Here is an 18,486-nt window from a genome sequence, read left to right on the forward strand (position 1 = left end):
GTAACATGATATGCATGAACTTTTCAAAGACAACATCTTTGAATGAAACCATTTTCCAAAAATAGAATTTAGCCTATGACTTCCTATGGAGTCATTAGAAAGATGAGAATAAAATCTGTCTTGCATAGTTGTACAGAAAATTGATTTTAAATATATATGTGAGAATCATTTCTGGATCTTTGGAATTTGGGAAAGTACTCCATTCTTTTATTTTTCCAGGTTTATAGACATACGATTGCATATAACATTGTGTAAGTTTAATGTGTATAAAGTGTAGATTCGATTAAAAGTATATATTGCAAAATGATTACCATCATAGCATTAACTAACATTCCATCATATCACATAATTACCATTTCTTTTTTGTGGTGCAAACACAAGATCTAGTATCTTAGCAACTTTTAGGTATATAATACTATATTGTTAACTATGGTCACCATGCTGTACTTACTCATCTTATAACTGGAAGTTTGTCCCCTTTGACCAACATATCCACATTTTCCTCACCCACCCACACTGGTAACCATTATTTTACCTCCTGTTTCTATGAATTCAGGTTTTTAATAAGATTCCCCATATAATTTCAGTCATATAGGATGTCTTTATCTGTCTTATTTCACTTAGCATAATGTTTTCAAGGTCCATACATGTTGCAAATGACAGGATTTCAAAAGGTAATTCATTCTTTCAATAAATATTTCCTTTGTGCCCACTACACGGCTGGCACCATGCTTGACACAAAAATTGTGACATTTTTCCTGACCAGGAGACAAGTTCAGCTAGCCCATCAAATTATGCATTGATGGAAACCTCACAGCCATCTCTGAATCAACTGATGGACACTACTAATGTCAGTTATAGACTACTGAAATCTTTCTCTGACATCCATACCTATGTAAACATGGAAAACAGCAGTATACAATATTATGCCACATTACCACATTACCATATCTAGGCTGACACTACCATATTTTGACTTGGGCCAGCTAGATTGTGTATATGTAGATGCACAGTATATACTATATGCCAATAAAACCAATTATGCAGTAATTTAAGAACAAAGGTTCTGAAATATCTATTAGTCACTCTGATTGGGCCTTGTTCTAAAAGTCACAATAAAGTAAGACCTGATATCATGTAAGTGATTTTTTGAACAATAAAAATTGCATATAAGGTATAAACCCAATTTTGTAATCTCATATATACACTTGCAAAGGAAAAAGAAATTCGCCCAAATCTGTGGTAAGATTGCTTGTGATTTTTATTATCTAACTATTTCTATATTTTCCAACCTTTCTACAATTACTGCACATTACATTTATTATCAGGAAAAATTATATATATATAATTTTCATATATATATAGTCTCTAGTATAGGCCAGATGAAGGGAAGGCCTCATATAGGGAAATAGGTATGACTACAGGTGTGATTTTAGAGGGCTGGTGTAGGAGGCTGAGGGGCTACCCAATTAGCTAGTTGGGAGCTCTCTAAAGGAAACAGAGACTTTCACTATGTAACATTAAGGTTTAAAATTAATATTCCTGGGGGAAAGGGAAAATAGTAAAACCTGTTCCCACCTGGATGGAAATTGAGAAAGATGGCTTTTTCCAGCTGTAAGTCTTGGTTAGATCACTGGATAAATGCAGTATTGCCTTTTTTTTCAATTGTTGTTCAAGTACAGTTGTGTCCATTTCCCCCTACCACTGCCCCTCACCCCTCCCACCCTCCATCCTACCCCCTTTGGCTCTGTCTATGTTGCCTTTTGGTGAATCCGTACAACATGTTTGGTTAGGCATCTTGTAATGAACATTAGAGAACTATTACTAAAAATCATATAGTTTTGGAAAATAACATTTTATTATGGTTATAAAAATAGTATAATATTTTTTGTAGAACCCTGGAAAATATGGAAAAGGTGGGGAATAAAATAAAACTCATGTATGATTTTATCACCCAGAGGAAATCACTATGAGTGGTTTGGTATATAACCTTCTAGCAATTTATTCTAGGCATGTGTGTGTATCGTACTTTTTCACTTAATATTTTATCTTGAGCATTTTCTTATGTCATTAAATATACTTAATAAACCTCATGCTAATGACTGCCTAATATTACTGATGGATTAAAGATATAATTTTGGGCCCTGGCTGGTGTGGCTCAGAGGATTGAGTGTCAGCCTGAGAACCAAAGGGTAACAGGTTCAATTCCCAGTCAGGGCACATGCCTGGGATGCTGGCCAGGTCCCCAGTAGGGGGCGTGTGAGAGGCAACCACACATTGATGTTTCTCTCCCTCTCTGTTTTTCTCCCTTCCCCTCTCTCTAAAAATAAATAACTAAAATCTTTAGAGCATCAAAAAATCAACAGAGCATCTTTTTTCCCAGATTTTTAAAAAGATTTTATTTATTTATTTTTAGAGAGGGAAGAGAAGAAGAAAGAGAGAGAGAGAAACATCAATGTGGGGTTTCTGGGAGCCGTGGCCTGCAACCCAGGCATGTGCCCTGACTGGGAATTGAACCTGCGACACTTTGGTTTGCAGCCTGCACTCAATCTACTGAGCTACACCAGCCAGGGCTAAATAAAATCTTTTTAAAAAGATATAATTTGGGGAAGAAAGTATATTATTTTATCTACCATGGACCTAATTATATAAGAATAAATTCAAGCCCTGGCTGGCGTAGCTCAGTGGATTGAGCGCGGGCTGCGAACCAAAGTGTCGCAGGCTCGATTCCCAGTCAGGGTACATGCCTAGGTTGCAGGCCATGACCCCCAGCAACCACACATTGATGTTTCTGTCTCTCTCTCTTTCTCCTTCCCTTCCCTCTCTAGAAATACATAAATAAAATCTTTTTAAAAAAGAATAAATTCAAAATATATCTGGTATTTGAAAAAACTAGCCAAGGAATTTTTCTGAACTACTGATCTCTTATGAGTCTAACCAACATCAGGGTTTTAACTCTAAAAGTGATTTTGTTCTGCTCAAATCCCTGAAAATACCCATATTATGCACAATGATAAGTCCCTCACATATTTTCCAAAATATGGCCTTAGGCTTAAAAAGTACAAGTCCTTAAGAAGTGGTAGGTAGGAAAGCACGGCAGGCCCTCCCAGCCAGGCTCTGCCTGCTGTAGCAAATTAGGTCCATCACAGGGAAGTTAAAGGAAATAATACTCAAGTAAAAAGAAAAAAAAAATCCTTAACACAAGCTTGAGCTTTTGAGTAAGTCATTTGTTCAGTTTCAAACTCCAAAAAAAGAAAAAAAAAGCTACTGTTATTTGTCTTTAAAAATATGTTTAAATTCAGAAGCTATAGAAAACAATTCTATTTACAGGCTGCCCATCTCCCAAGTCAGCATAGCACATATTTGCTAAGCAATATTCCTGAACATTATTTTACTCAGAATACTAATCATAATTCTGTTCCAGTACAGGAATATTCTTTGTAAAAATTTACAATTTCAGTTTAAAATGAAACTCCATTTCCAATTTTCTTTGGTGGTTTGGAGATTTTTTCCTTACCTGCAAGGCAGTTTAGGATCAGAAAGACCTTCCAAAATGCGAACACCATTGTGTTGAAGTTTGTCTAGTGCAGCTGGGGACCAGTAGCTTGCCTGGGCTAGGCTAAGTCTCAAACTGGCTTCTTTAATCACACTGAGGTTTGGGCAGGCTTATCTGTAGGCATCACTGAGCAAACAAGCTTTTTCGGGCTTGCGTACTGGGTACAGAGCCTTTGCAGAGCAGATTTCTGTTTCTTTGAAACATTTTTCGTGGGATGGGTTTCCTTGATGTATTTGCTACTGTGTTAATAATAAACCCACGTATTTAAATTCTTCAAGTTCTTTGTATACAGATTCTCTAAGTTTTGTTTAAAATAAATTTTATTAAAAGTTATACTTAGGGGGGAAGATACAGTTGGAAGAGAGCCTATGCAAATAAAAGTTGACAAGGCTAATTAATTTCAAATATTTCCATAAAAGTCTTAAAATGTTGATTCAGTAACACCCTTTTACAAATTAGGTTAGTAAATTGGTGCTCTAAGATTTTCTCAGGAGACAAAAAGAGTGCAGGGGTTATGAAGCAAAAAAAAAAAGCATTAATTTCTATGTGAATAAACTCAGGACATGTCATACTTTTTCTGAAGCCCTGTCAGTTCTCACTACCAGGCAGTAAAATTAATTCTGTGCTTCTGTCTTCTGGGTTAGAAAACTCACAGCATTTACTCACCTAATTTTGCAAAATCAAATGAGGGAAAAATGCTTTAAGACTTCCACTGAATGGGTCTGAATTTTTGTACTGAATAGGGGCTACAAGACTTCCTTGGAAAGGAGGTTCAATAGGAGGGAATGGCAGGCTGCACAGGTGAGAAGCCTTCATGTGAACAAGAACTTCTAACAGTGCTCCTCTTGTGCTTATGTTACCCTCAAATACCTAAGGGCCTCCTCTGGCTTTTCCCTTATAGTCTTGAAGTCCTGTTGTTTACATCTCTATAATTGCTCTCAGATTTGTCCTTTTTCCAATTTGCTGTTTCCATCATGGACCAGGTCCAGATCCTCAATCCCTGGCATACTGTAGCAGTTTCCTAAATGGTCTCCCTGACTTCTTCCTCCTTCACCCAGTGTACCAACCATATACCAATGTTGCAACCCTGATCAAACTTCTTCAATAACAGCATTATGAACTACTTCATCAAATCCAAAGTCCTTAATCTGTATTCCCAGGTTCCCAAATCTTGTCCTTACCTCTTTTTAACTTAAGACATATTAATCCACCTGAAAAACGCTCTCAAGATTTATCGCCTCAAGGTATTCAAATGAAATATGTACAAGTTTCAGAGGTGTTTTATGGGAAATGTTTTGCCCCATCTCACATTAGCCAAGCCAATTTCCTACTGCTTTTCAGAAAGACATTTTTGCTTCCATGAGGCCTGATTTTTTCTCACAGCCTTTCCTGTCCATTCTCCTATCTGGTGCCAAAGGCTTGGTTCCAGGTGTCTTCCATCATTACTTAGAATTTTCTCTTTCCTTGTACAAGGGGGCCCCCCCAAAAGTAATTATCTTCTGGAGGGTGGGACCCTTGAAGTACAGGCTTCCCCCACTAGGTGAGTGTTTTAGGAATGCATCTGTATCAGTGGACCAGTTGGTGTTGTGAGAGGCTGCATTTAGCTTCAGTGAATGTTTTTGAAGACTTGACACACTTGCCCATTTTATGATGGGTCATTGACGAGCACACCTGCCCACACTGTGCTGAGTGTTCAGCAGTTTTTAACCAAAAATGGCATGACTCTCATAATCCACCCTCCCTATTTACCCAATCTCGCCCCAACCAACTTTTTTTTTTCCATTTCCCCAGATGAAAAAAGTCCTCAGAGGGAAACATTTTGCTTATGTGGAAGAAGTGAAACAAAAAAATTGCAGAAGCACTAAAAGACATCAAAATCAAAAAGTTCAAAAACTGTTATGAGTAGTGGAAAAAACATCTCCATAGCTATATTGCATCAAATGAAGAGTACTTTGAAGGTGACTGAAGTTTAAACATGTAAGAATAAATACGTAATTTTTATAAATACATTTTAGTTTTTTGGGTCTCCCCTTATATTATCTAAACATATTCTTAGTACAGATCAGTCATACCATCTTATGTGAAAATTTTGGTGAACGCATATAACATCCTTGTCAGGACTCCCACTTGGATAAATTCGCATCACACAGAGATCCAATATTCTACAGTTGGCACTTGATTGCTCTCTACTTGTTTCCTATTTATTAACTGGGGCACTCCTAAATCTAGTGACTGTGAGACCCTTTAGGTCAGGGTCCAGGTCTTACACAGGCAGTTCCAAACTTAAGAAAAGGTGTGTTCCAACATGGATTGGTAAGCTCAATGACTGGACCCAAGAATATACATTCTTGCTGAAGGGATGCTATAAACAGAAGTCTTATTCCCAGACTTAGGTGCATAATGTCGCACTGCCTTGAATTGTGGGTACTGGGCCATACAGGGTAGGTGAGGAGAAGGAGCAGCAGACAGCAGAGAAAGAATATTCCTTTCCCTTTCTAAGACATTGGTTGAATGCAAGGCAACATTTTTTTTCCTGAATAAATATTGCATGTGTTTGTCACTCACCTTACTTTATGCCTCCCACCCTCAAGACTCACTGACGTACCATGTACCTAGGTTTCCCTAAGGAAAGATCTTACTCCCCAGAATATTTCATGATTCACAATTACTTTTTTCTTTCCAACCTTATTTCTTCCAGAAACATATTCCCTCCCTTGTATAAGCAGACATTAGCTCTAGGTCAGTAGGGAACCAATTGCCGTGAATATTCCCCAATCTGGTTGCACTATTGAAAATAAAATGCTTGTTTTCCCCTCAGATAAATCTCTGTCCAAGAGTATTAGGAAATGCAATAATCTCTTTATTAACCACTTCTCTAGTGGTCTAAGGGAGTTTTTATAGAGAACATCTTGTAGGGCAGCCCCCTGGAGATCCACACCAGCTCTTCTCAGCCTTGGTTCTGCCTTTACCTCTGAGTCCACCAAGTCTCCAAAGGACCATAATGGCTCCTCTGTAGGTAGTAATGGCTTTTCCAGTGGTGAGGAGCTGGGATGGGGAAAGAAATTTCTAAGTTGGTAAGCCAGTGATTTCTTAAGTTTCCTTCCATGACCCATAGCTTACTGTAGTAAGGTGAGCATAGTAAGGTGAACATATGTAAAACTAGGATGCTTTTGGGAGTGAAAGGGGCACTATTAGCAATTACATGGGAGAATGTAAACTGTAACAATCCCAGGCAAACCTGGGCATCTGGCCACCTGCCCACAGGGGAGTGCTAAGTACAAAGCGAACACTAAGCAAGCTTGTTCATTAATTCAGTATGTCCAAGGTGGTTGGCCCTGGGATGCCTACAGTAGGGGGTATGATTTAAAGCTACTGCAAAAAAACCATCTGCACCAGAATATCTCATAAAAATAAGACACTCTAGAATATTAAGGTAAAATGCCAACACTTGTATTATGTGGAACCTAACTATCCAAGTGGTAGAATTCAGTTAAAATAAACTCTCAGAGATGATCTAGACTTTCTGTTTCAGTCTGAATTTTGATGTTATTGACTATTGCTCAAAAGAAGTGGGTCATTAACTGGCACATGAAACATTAAATGTCTCATTTTTATAGGAATTTATCATTTTTAAACTGCTTTTCCATTTTATCTTCACAACTGGCAATAAAATAAATAGGGCAAGTATTATCTACATTCTCTCTATGAGAAAACTGAGGCTCAGAAACATTGTCTCTTTCCCAAGGCCACATAGTACGCATTAGATGCTGTCCTTCTCATCACACCACACAGTGCCACAGTGTAAATGTAATTGTAACACATATGCTACTGACTCCACATTTCTTCTTCGGGAACTTTCAGAAATTCTGCAACTTAATAAATTGCAGTATCTGACTTATCCCTCATTTCTTTTTTTTTTTTTAACAGGCTTAATTTACTTTATTTTCCTTGTACAAAAATTATGTGATGGCGACAGCTGGAGCTTGGGTCCTCTGCAGAGAAACTCTGGTGTGGGTCTTTACCAGATGGTTGGTGAATTCCTGGTAGAGAGACTTGGTGAACACAGTCTCTTTCCAGAGGTCGGGGGTGAGATAGCTGTAGGTCTTAGAGATGGCATCAAAGGTGGTCTTGGCAAAGTTGCCCAGGGTAGCAGTGCAGCCCCTGGCTGAGGTGTAGCAGTTGTCGATACCAGCCATCAGCAGCAGCTTTTTGGGCACAGGGGCCGAGACAATGCCAGTGCCCTTGGGTGCAGGGATGAGGTGCACCAGCACAGAGCCACAGTACCTGGTCACCTTACAAGGGACAGTATGGGGTTTGCCAATCTTGTTCCCCCAGTAGCCTCGCCACACAGGGACAATGGAGAGCTTGGCCAGGATGATGGCAGTGGCTACTTCCTTTGAGCACCTAACACCCAGACCAACATGTCCATTGTAGTCTCCAATGGTGACAAATGCCTTGAATTGGGTCCTCTGGCCTGCACATGTCTGCTTTTGCACGGGCATAATCTTCAAAACCTCATCCTTGAGGGATGCCCCCAAGAAAAAAACCAATGATCTCAGATTCCTTGATGGTCAGAGAAAAGATAGATTTCCTCCACGGGCTTGATTTTCATGTCCTTGACAAGGCAGCCCAACTTGGTGACGGGGATCCACTCCTTATCCTCGGCCTTGCCTCCACGAGCTCTATGGCTGCAACCCAGACCCTGACCCCTGCTGCGACCTCATCCCTGGATGCCGCTGCCAAATCCTCCTTGGAAGCCACCGTGGCCTCCCATTCCGGGGCCCCCAGGGCCTCCTAGCCCTCCTACAGCACTGGTGTCATCCGCCATTTGGTGTTCCTTGGGAAAAAAAAAAAGAAGCTCATTTCTTAACTTAAAAATTATAAAAGCAATATATTTGATTATAAAGAGATTCTATATAACAAAGTAGTAGTCATGGAGACGTAAAGTACAACATAGAGAATTCAGTCAGTAATATAATAATTAAGTATGGTGCCAGGTGGGTACTGGAAATATCATGGGGCCCACTTTGTAAAGAAAGTATATGATTGTCTAACCACTATGTTGTACTCCTGAAACTAATACAAAATAATATTGAATGTAAACTGTAATTGAAAAATAAAATTTAAAAAAGAACAAAGTATAAAGAGAATAAAGAGAAAATCTGCATTCTCTCACTCATGTATGTAATCCCATGCCATACTCACAAGCATTAGGAGTTTTGCATTTTTCTCAGACCTTTATGAATTTGCACATACACACACATGAGTTTTTTAGCATAAAGGTAATCATAATATACATATTTTCTATAATTTGTTTTTTTCACCTTGAAAAAGCATTTTTATTATCTCTTCATGCTACCGTGTACAACAATATCTGTAGATCTATCATATTCATTTTAAGACTGCATTGTATTTTATAGTATAAATGTACCACAACTTATTTAACCATTCTCTTATTGGTAAATTCTTAGGTCATTTCTACTTTTTCACTTGTATGAACAATGTTGAAGTGAACATCCTTTTGCCTATATATCTTCCCATTTCGTGTGATTATTTCTGTAGATTAGGTACCTAGAAATGGAATTGCTGGATCAAAGGGTATAAATATTTTAATTTTTTGTAGATTATGAAAAATTATCAACCAGAAATTCTTTACAAATCTGAATTTCCATTAAGAGTGTGTAAGTGTGACTGTTTCTCCTGAGCCTTGTCAACATTATCAGTCTTATTTTTATTAGTATTATGCGTGAAAATTGTTGTTTTAATTTGTATTTCTCTAATCGGGTCAAACATTTTTTCACAGATTTACTGGCCTAATTGGTGTCCCTTTCCTTGTGAATTGCATTTATGGCCTTATACCATTTTCCCATTGGCTTATATTTTAATATTATAGAAGTACTCTTTATAGTTTATGAATCTTAATCTGAATTTGGTATATACATTATAAATATTTTCTTCCAGTTCATCACTTTAAAAATTGTCTTTTTCTACTAAGAATTTAACATTTCATCATAATTAAATCTGGCAATTTTTATTTTGAAGCTTCTGAGATTCAAGTCTTCCCTAAGAAAGCTTTTCCCAATCCAAGGCTATAGAAGTGTTATGATATATTATCATATGATATTTAATATTAATATATAATATCTTTTCTAAAGCTTCTATAATTTTATCCTGACTTTCAGTTATGACAACTTTATTCTTCCAGTTGCTCAGGCCAAAAGTTTGTTATCCTTGACTCCCCCCTCTCTTCTCTCATGTACCATATTTAATTAATTAATCGGCCAATTCATTTGGGTCCATGTTCAAAATATATACAGGCTCCTATCACTTTCATCACCTTCACTGCTACTGCCCTGGTTTGACCTACCAGCATCAGTTGCCTGTCTCACTGTAATAGCATTGTAACTCATCTCTGCTTTCCCCATCTTCCCCTGCAGTCTATTATCACAACAGCCAGAATGATCCTTTTATATGTAAGACAGATCATGTCTTACTTTTGCTCAGGATTCTCCAATAGTCTCCAATTTCTCTCAGAGTAAAAACCAATGTTTTTACAAGAGTTTAGAAGACCCTAAAATGATCTACCTCACCCACTGCACCACCTCTCCAACCTCACCTACTACCTTTCACTCCACAGTGATCTTATTGATCCTCAAACTAACCAGGCACGCTCCTACTATTTAGGGAATTTGCACTGGTAGTTGCCTCTGTCTGTGACTTAAATATCAGTGACACCAACTCCCTCATTTTCTCCAAGTCTTTGCTCAAATGTCAGTTTACAACACCTCCCCTATTCACACAATTAAAACAGCAGCTTTCTTTACTCCAGCTCTCCCAATCACCCCCCTACCTTTTCCATTTTCCATAGAAATCACTACCTTCTAACATACTATACAGTTTACTCGTTATTCAGCTTTTCACCCAGCTAGGATGTAAGTTTCAAGAGGGCAGATATTTCTGTTTGTTTTATTCTCTGTTCATTCCAAGGGCCTAGAACAATGTCCTTCTCATAGCAGGTGTTTTTTATGTGAATAAACTTATGAATCTGGATTTGATCTATTTGGAATTTATTGTTTAGTTCATTTTTATTATATGTTCTTCCATTACCATTTATTCCCCCTTATACCCTCTTCCACCTCCATCCACACCCCCTCCCCCCAGCAATCACCACACTGTTGTCTGTGAGCTCTTTTTCTTTTTTTGGCTTGAAATTCATTTGTTTAGTATTGTGTGAGATAGGATGAAATGGTGTTTTTTAAAATGTCCTAATGTCCTGAATAAGAACAAATTACTATACTTTCAGGGAATGTGCTCTTTGAAAATATCTAGGTCATTCATTATTCTAATGAATAAGGTAGGGGATTAAGCTCCATAATGCTCTTTTGTGGTAAAAAAAAATGAGGTATACTTACAAAGAAATGAGTCTGCTGTCTTTGTAAAGCCTGGGAGCCAGCTCAGAAAGCAGTCTTGGACTTCTGGCAAGATGGAGGCATAGGTAGATACACCGTACCTCCACGCACAACCAAGAATAGAACAACAATTTAGAGGCAGAATAACACCCAGAACTGACAGAGAATTTATCTGAATGGAAGTCAGACAGCCAAGAAGTTGAAGTAAACCCGTTCATCCAGACCGGTAGGAGGGGTGGAGAGGAGGAGTGGGCACAAGGTGCAGCGTGCGAAGATGGGGAGAACTAGGTGCATAAGGCAACCAAGCATGTAAGCCTTCCGGGACGTGCAAGATTGCAGTGCAGCAGTGGACCCTGAGTACGCAAGTGGTGGCTGGCAGACCCAGTGAGGCGGCACTGTGGACCAGGGCAGAGCGCACAACCCACGATTCCAGGGGGGTTACTGAAGCCCCAGGAGAGCGGAAGTACTGCCATTCTTCCCTCCCGCCCCCAGGACTCAACCTTTTGAGCGACCAAGAGATAGCCAATCTATCAGATGCACAGTTCAAAACACCGGTGATCAGGAAGCTCATGGAATTGGTTGATTTTGGGCTCAAATTACGTGAAAAAATGCAGGTTACCATAAAAGAGATGAAGGAAGATGCAGGGAGAACCAATAGTGAAGGGAAGGAAACTGGGACTCAAAACAATAGAGTGGACCAGAAGGAAGAAAAAAACAGCCAAGCAGGAAAGAATGAAGAAATAAGAATTCAAAAAAATGAGGAGAAGCTCAGGAACCTCCAGGACATCTTTAAATGTTCCAACATTTATAGGGGTACCAGAAGGGGAAGAGGAAAAACAACAGATTGAGCATGTATTGAACAAATAGTAAAGGAGAACTTCCCCATTCTGGCAAAGGAAATAGACTTCCAGGAAGTCCAGGAAGCTCAGAGAGCCCCAAAGAAGTTGGACCCAAGAAGAAACACACCAAGGCACATCACAATTACATTAGCCAAGGTAAAAATGAAGGAGAGAATCCTAGAAGCAGCAAGAGATAAGGGGACAGTTACCTACAAAGGAGTTCCCATCAGACTGTCAGCTGATTCCTCAAAAGAGACCTTAGAGGCAAGAAGGGGCTGGAAAGAAATATTCCAAGTCATGAAACACAAGGACCTATATCCAAGATTGCTCTATCCAGCAAAGCTTTTGTTTAGAATGGAAGGGCAGATAAAGTGCTTCTCAGATAAGGTCAAGCTAAAGGAGTTCATCATCACCAAGCCCTTATTATATGAAATGTTAAGGGGACTTATCTAAGAAAAGAAGATAAAGAAAAAACATGTATAGTAAAAGGACAGCAAACTGACAATTATTAACAACCACACCTAAAGCAAAACTAAAAGAAACTAAGCAAACAACTAGAACAGGAACAGAACCACAGAAATGGAGATCACATGGAGGGTTAGCAACAGGGGAGTGGGAGGAGGAGAGAGGGGGAAATGGTACAGAGAATAAGTAGCATAGAATGTAGGTTGAAAATAGATAGGGGGAGAGTAAGAATAGTATGGGAAATGTAGAAGCTAAAGAACTTATAAGTATGACATATGGACATGACTAAAGGGGGGGATATGGGTAGGAGAGGGTGTACAGGGTGGAGGGGAGTGAAGGGGGGAAAATGGGACAACTGCAGCCCAAGCAGTCTTGGGTTTCCAAAAGACAGACCAATGTCATTCTTTTATTAATACTAATTGCTGACTAATTTTTTAATCCTCACCCAAGAATATGTTTATTGATTTGGGAGAGATCAATGTGAGAGAAAAACATCTATCTATTGCCTCCCGTTGGCCCCTACACACCTTGACCAGGGAGTAAACCTGCAACCTAGGCATGTGCCCTGGCTGGGAATCAAACCTGCAACCTTTTGTTGTATGGCAGGATGCTCCAACCAACTGACCCATATGGCCAGGGCCAAGGCCATTCTTATGGCATCAGAATCAGAGAGACAGAAAGACAGACAGAAAAATGGAAAGAAACAAAAAAGAGACACAGAAATCTTGAAGTAAAACTTTTCATGTATATTTTTTGATCATTGAAGTAGTCAGCATGGGAAAACCAGAATTTATTGGAATTCCTTATACATATTTGTATGATATTGAATATTTTGAATTACATATAGAAGGATGTGATCTAGTCAGTATTTAGAGTCTAAAGATTTTAATTCATTTCTATTGGAATGATTCCAAAGAAAGTATTTCAAAAGTTCCCTGTGCAATCACAGAACCATTAAAGGTTCAATGCTTTTCCCAACTGCCTCTCAGGCAAATCCACTTATATACCCCACTGGTGCTTCAAACTTAACCTCATACATGCCATTCTCTGTCTCCAACCTTGTGCTCCCAACCTCTGTTGTTTGTGCCCCCATTATAATTCTTCAGTGGGGCATTCTTGATCTCCTACTTTTATTCACCTTGCTATTCTACTAGTATCAAACTGTACTGAAAACTTATCTTCAGTTCCTTTTCTCCTTTCCATCTCCTGCCATACTTTAGTTCAGTTGGTGTTAACTCCCATTTAGATGGTTGCACTAGAATCCTAGCTTATCTCCTGGCCTACAATCTTACTGTCTTTCAATCCATTTATAAACCTGCCATATAAGTTCTAAAATTCAATCTAATTGTGTTTCATTCTTATACTCAAAATGCTTCCATGATTCCCCATCACTTTTAATCTAGACATAAGCATTTTATCTGGCATTCAATAAGTACCCAACCTACATTTCCTATGTGTTTTTTTTGCTATTTGTAATACCAAAGAATGTCAAAGCTGGCTGAAGTCTTACAAGTGGTTGCCAAACAAAATTGAATATTCCTTGTTATCTGAACATATGCCTCACCTTCCCACCCATGTGCTTTTACAAGGCTCTCCCCTCCTCCTAGAATGTCTACCCTACAAAGTCTACTTGTCCAAAATCTACTCATCATGGGTGCCTAATCACAAAAGCTAAATCTTTCATATAGTGTCTCCTGATTCTCACATGATGTGATCTCATGTTTACTACATTGGGTACAAGAAATACCTTTTTCACAGCACTTAAAGGATAACATAACTATTTATGTAATGGTCCTGTTCATGCCTCTAAGAATGGAAGCTCTTTAGGAGGATAAGGACTATGTCTATGTGATTTACCCAGAGAGGGAGGAAGAGAATGGGGAGAGACAGAGACGGGGGAGAGAGAGAGAGAGAGAGAGTGTCAGAAACCTCTTCAAAACCTTACAAGGCAGGTAGTATTATTATCCCCATTTTATAGGTGAAAAATAGAAGTATAGGGAAAGTAAGCAATTTGTACAAATCTCATATATAGCAACAGTAGACTCAGGACTCATATTCTCGCCCTCCTCAGCTGATCTCAAATATTCTTGTTATATAAGCCACATCGCATTTCACATGTACAATTAGGTAGTTTTCTGTTCTCTTCAGTAGACAGTATCTACTGGCCTCCGCTCCCTCTCCTTGTCCTTACTTGCACACATCTAATGAGCAGCCATTTTTATCTTGCTTTACCATTTTCCATTTGTAAAATTGCTGCCAGTCATTCTTTTCACAAGTAAGGCTGTTGCTGATCAAAACCTCAGTGCCTGGTAATCACCTTATGGCTAAAAATGAGGTTCAGAGAGACTTTTCTGAAAGATCATATAAACACCAGAAACAGGACCTCGCTTCAAGTCAGCTGGCACCAGGGCACGTGCACTTAATTTATGGTATACAGTGACTTTAAGGACCTACCCCAGTAACATTCAGTGAATTCACTTTTTCAAGTCCATGGTATAGCAAAGTGACTTTTTGAAAGGTTATCACTCACTTGTGTATGTGTTACCTGATATAGTTTTGAAAAAAATTCTAAAATAATATTATCATAATCAACCACGGCCTTCCTTATAATACAATACCTGGTTGACACTGAGTTGTCTTGGAAGCAATAAAAATAAATGGAATATACTACTTCTATAATTTTTCAAACCAAGAAGCTGGGACTTCCAGACTGGAGATTCTAAAATGGGAAACTCTCAAATGAATTCTGTAATGGGGTTGTGCAGTGAGACTCCCCCTTCTCCTTCCCATCCCAATGTGTAAGAACTGCAATTTCTCTCAATGATCAAACTGTTATGAACATGAAGTCCCTAAATATGCTGAACACCTTGCTGAGAGTCCTCCAGAAGCTTCTGGAGAACTGCTGGAAGAGGCCCCCAGTAAGGCTGTGAATCAAGGACACTTTAGGAATATATTTAAGTAGGATCATGGAGGTTCCTGTCATTTTGAATTTGAGAAATCTTTATTTCCTGTCCTGGAAGGGAAAATCATGCAGAAAATCTCTTCAGACAAGTTGTGATTTAACAACAAGTATGAGTCAGTTTGGTTCAAGTAGCCTGGGATTGCTTACCTAATGATAGTAGGGAAACTGGAAAGGGTTAGTACCAGGAACTCTATGTTAACTGACAGTGTGACTCAACCAGTTGTGTACATTAAACTGTTTGAGAAAGCCTACTCCTAGGCAATTTGTGTTGACTCACTGTACAAACATACGTCATAGATTCTGCTTTGAAAAAAATACACATATGTGCAGATGCAATCATGTGCATATGTGCATGCCCACATGCATTCACGTGCACACATACCTATTCAACACAAAGAGGTCCTAGACCTTCCAATTTCTTCCAGTTAGGAGAGGTCATGCTTGATTTGAACTGAGAAAAATCACATTCTAATTGTATAATTGCAAGGCCCTGTATTTATTTTTAAATTTTTTTATTCAACACTTCTAAAAATACTATACCAGAGTGAAGTTAACCTTAAAAACTAGAGAACCTTTTGGATCCAAGAAATTGAAGACTTTCATAGCTGCTGAGCTGATTAATAGTACCTGTCATATAGTAATAAGAGTTGCCAAATGCCGAAGACTTAATAAATGACAGCCCCCAGGGTAAGCATTTCATGTACCTTATGTCTCACAATAACCCTATAAAGGAGGTATTAGTTATATTTATTCATTTTAAATATGAATAAAATGAAGTTCAAAGAAGTAAAGTGAGTTTTTATTGGTCACGCAGCTTGTAAGTGGTAGAGCCAGGACTTGGGCCCAAAGTGATTGTTTCAAAGCCCATGCATGCCCTTGCAGATATGTGCTGTGACCTTTTGGCATTGCCAAAGGACAGTAGAATACATGGTCAACCCAGCCCCAGCTTGCCTGGCTTATACTCTTGCTGTGAAAACAAGACAAATACACACAAATCAGAGATTAATTTTAAGAAATATGTGTGATTATGAAAAGCTGCCTTATGCAGCACAGAAAACAAATAAATACACATACAGAAAGGAGAATGTGGGCCATTGCAAGGCATGGCTGTGAGCCCCCAAATCTTCATTGTAGAATGAGTTTCATGATACCCACTTAGCAAAAGAGTGGTATTCTGGGAGGATTTGGGCAGGACTTTTTAAGGTAAAGCTCTAGAATGGACAATGAAAAGAAAGAGGTAGCATTTCAGAGGGCAAGAATGACAGTAAGGCAAAACATCCAGGTTGCTTTGAAGAAGGGCTGGAAAGAAATCAGTGTTGGGAACACACACACACACACACACACACACACACACATGCATCAAAGAGCATTGTTAAAATGGAGACTAGGTCTGAAGAAGTTTACCAAGTCATATAGACAACAAAAGCAGGACAAAATGGCAAAAGTGGAAAATTCTGTTGGATTTTGATTTAAAGCAGGGGAAGCATGCAAAAGACTTGTTTTGTGTTTCTTGTCTGCTTGGTTTTTGTCCTGTCCAGTGTTTTGTGTGGACTTTGTTTTTGCTGTGTTTTTTTTTTTTTTGGTTTGCTTGTTTGCTAGTTTTTTTTTAAAGATTTTATTTATTTATTTTTAGAGACAGGAAGGGAGGGAGAAAGAAAACAAGAGAAACATTGACGTGAGAGAAAAGCATTAATTGATTGTCTCTCATATGTTCCCTGACCAGGGACCAAACCTGCAACTCAGGCATGTGCCCTGATCAGGAATTGAACTAGCGACCTTTTCCTTTGCAGGATGATACCCAACCAACTGAACCACACAGGTTATGGTTCATATACTAGTTTTAATAAAGCAGCACAGCAAACCGACAAAGAGCATTGGCTACAGTCAGGCAGCTTGGTTTTGGACCTCGCTCTGCCACTTACCAGCTGAGAGATCGTGGGTAAGTTACCTAATTTCTTTGTGTTTCATTTTCCTTTCCATTAAACAAAGTAAAAGAAGACCTACATCATGCGACTGTTATTGTTATAAGAATCATACAAGTTAATAATTACAAAATATTAGAGTAGTGCGTTCATATAGTAAGCACAACGGACATGCTTATTGTATAAATACAAGTGTAGTTTGTCATCAACATTGAAATATGGGAAATTTCTAAAATTACTGTGTAAATATCTTTCTCTTAAAAAAGCTGGTGGATGGGGCCACCCAGGCAGATTACAGCCTGGCAGAAATTGAGGAGAGTTGAGGATGCACTGTTGCCTTCAGATGTGGTATGTACTCTCCAACTCCCACAGTCCCCACCACCCCCTGCTGCTTACCCCCGGCCCACCAAACATGATCTTGTGGCTCCTAGTTTAAAGTGAAAAGAACATTCTGGTGCCTAATACACACCTGTATTTACAAAGAGAGCTCATAAAGAAGTAATTTGGTTTGGAAGCCAGAGCTGGCTGAGCTCACAGGATGCGCTAAGCCTTGGAGTCTAAGAGAAGTAAGTATCTGTTCCCTACCCCCATCCAGAATCCCACTTTGGCTCTAAGTGCTGGGTCACTGGGCTGCACCAGCACCCCCTGTACCCAAAGCATCCTCCACTGCCTCAAGTCATCCCTGCCCAGTTCAGTAATTCTGAAAGGAAAGAGGCCCTGGGGCTACTGTAACCCTTTGCAGCGGTAACTCTGGGGGAAGCACAGAGCTGAGGTCAACAAAGCTGGAATGTGCAGGCTTTCCCTGAGTTTTCAGGCCTTAAAAAATTGTGTCCTTCTCCTGCTGCTCATTTAGAAGATTAAACTGTGCCATAAATTCTGAAGACTCTACAGCTGAGGAAGAATTTGCATAGCCATTAGCCCCAAACCAAACTGTGAAATGGATCAAGTTTCTCTTCAGAGCCAGCATCCATTATGACATTCCAAAGCACTGAGCTTCCTAGTGGCCCTGGCTCTTTGTGCTCTGGAGCTGCTTGGGGCCACTCCATAGTGAGCTGGCTTGAGCCTTCTCCAGCAGTTTTCTTTTCTTGTTTTATTTTATTTTATTTTATTTTATTTTATTTTATTTTATTTTATTTTATTTTATTTTAATTATTGTTCAAGTACAGTTTTCTGTCCTTTACTCCCATCCCAGCCCACCCACCCACCCCTCCCCACTTCCCTCTCATTTCCACCCCCCTAGTTTTTGTCCATGTGTCCTTTATATTTGTTCCTGTAAACCCTTTCTTGAAGGGCTTCTCTCCTGAAATTCCTCTGAAATTGCCTCCCCTCTCCC

At 39.1% G+C, this 18,486-nt stretch overlaps 1 protein-coding gene and 1 pseudogene across 1 annotated transcript in view; both read right to left on the minus strand.

Annotated features, from left to right (window-relative positions):
* The window catches only part of VSIG1 (V-set and immunoglobulin domain containing 1), a 30,369-nt gene extending 26,754 nt beyond the window's left edge, over positions 1 to 3,615 (minus strand). The window contains exon 1 of the mRNA XM_028523402.2: positions 3,518 to 3,615. Coding sequence (XP_028379203.1) covers positions 3,518 to 3,566 — 49 coding nt within the window. The 5' untranslated portion in view covers positions 3,567 to 3,615. The remainder of the gene's footprint in view (positions 1 to 3,517) is intronic.
* Positions 3,616 to 7,461: 3,846 nt separating this feature from the next.
* LOC114505089 lies at positions 7,462 to 8,408 on the minus strand (annotated as a pseudogene).
* Positions 8,409 to 18,486: the final 10,078 nt, after the last annotated feature.

The sequence above is a fragment of the Phyllostomus discolor genome, chromosome X, assembly GCF_004126475.2.
Source record: "Phyllostomus discolor isolate MPI-MPIP mPhyDis1 chromosome X, mPhyDis1.pri.v3, whole genome shotgun sequence".
NCBI classification, from domain to species: Eukaryota; Metazoa; Chordata; class Mammalia; order Chiroptera; family Phyllostomidae; genus Phyllostomus; species Phyllostomus discolor.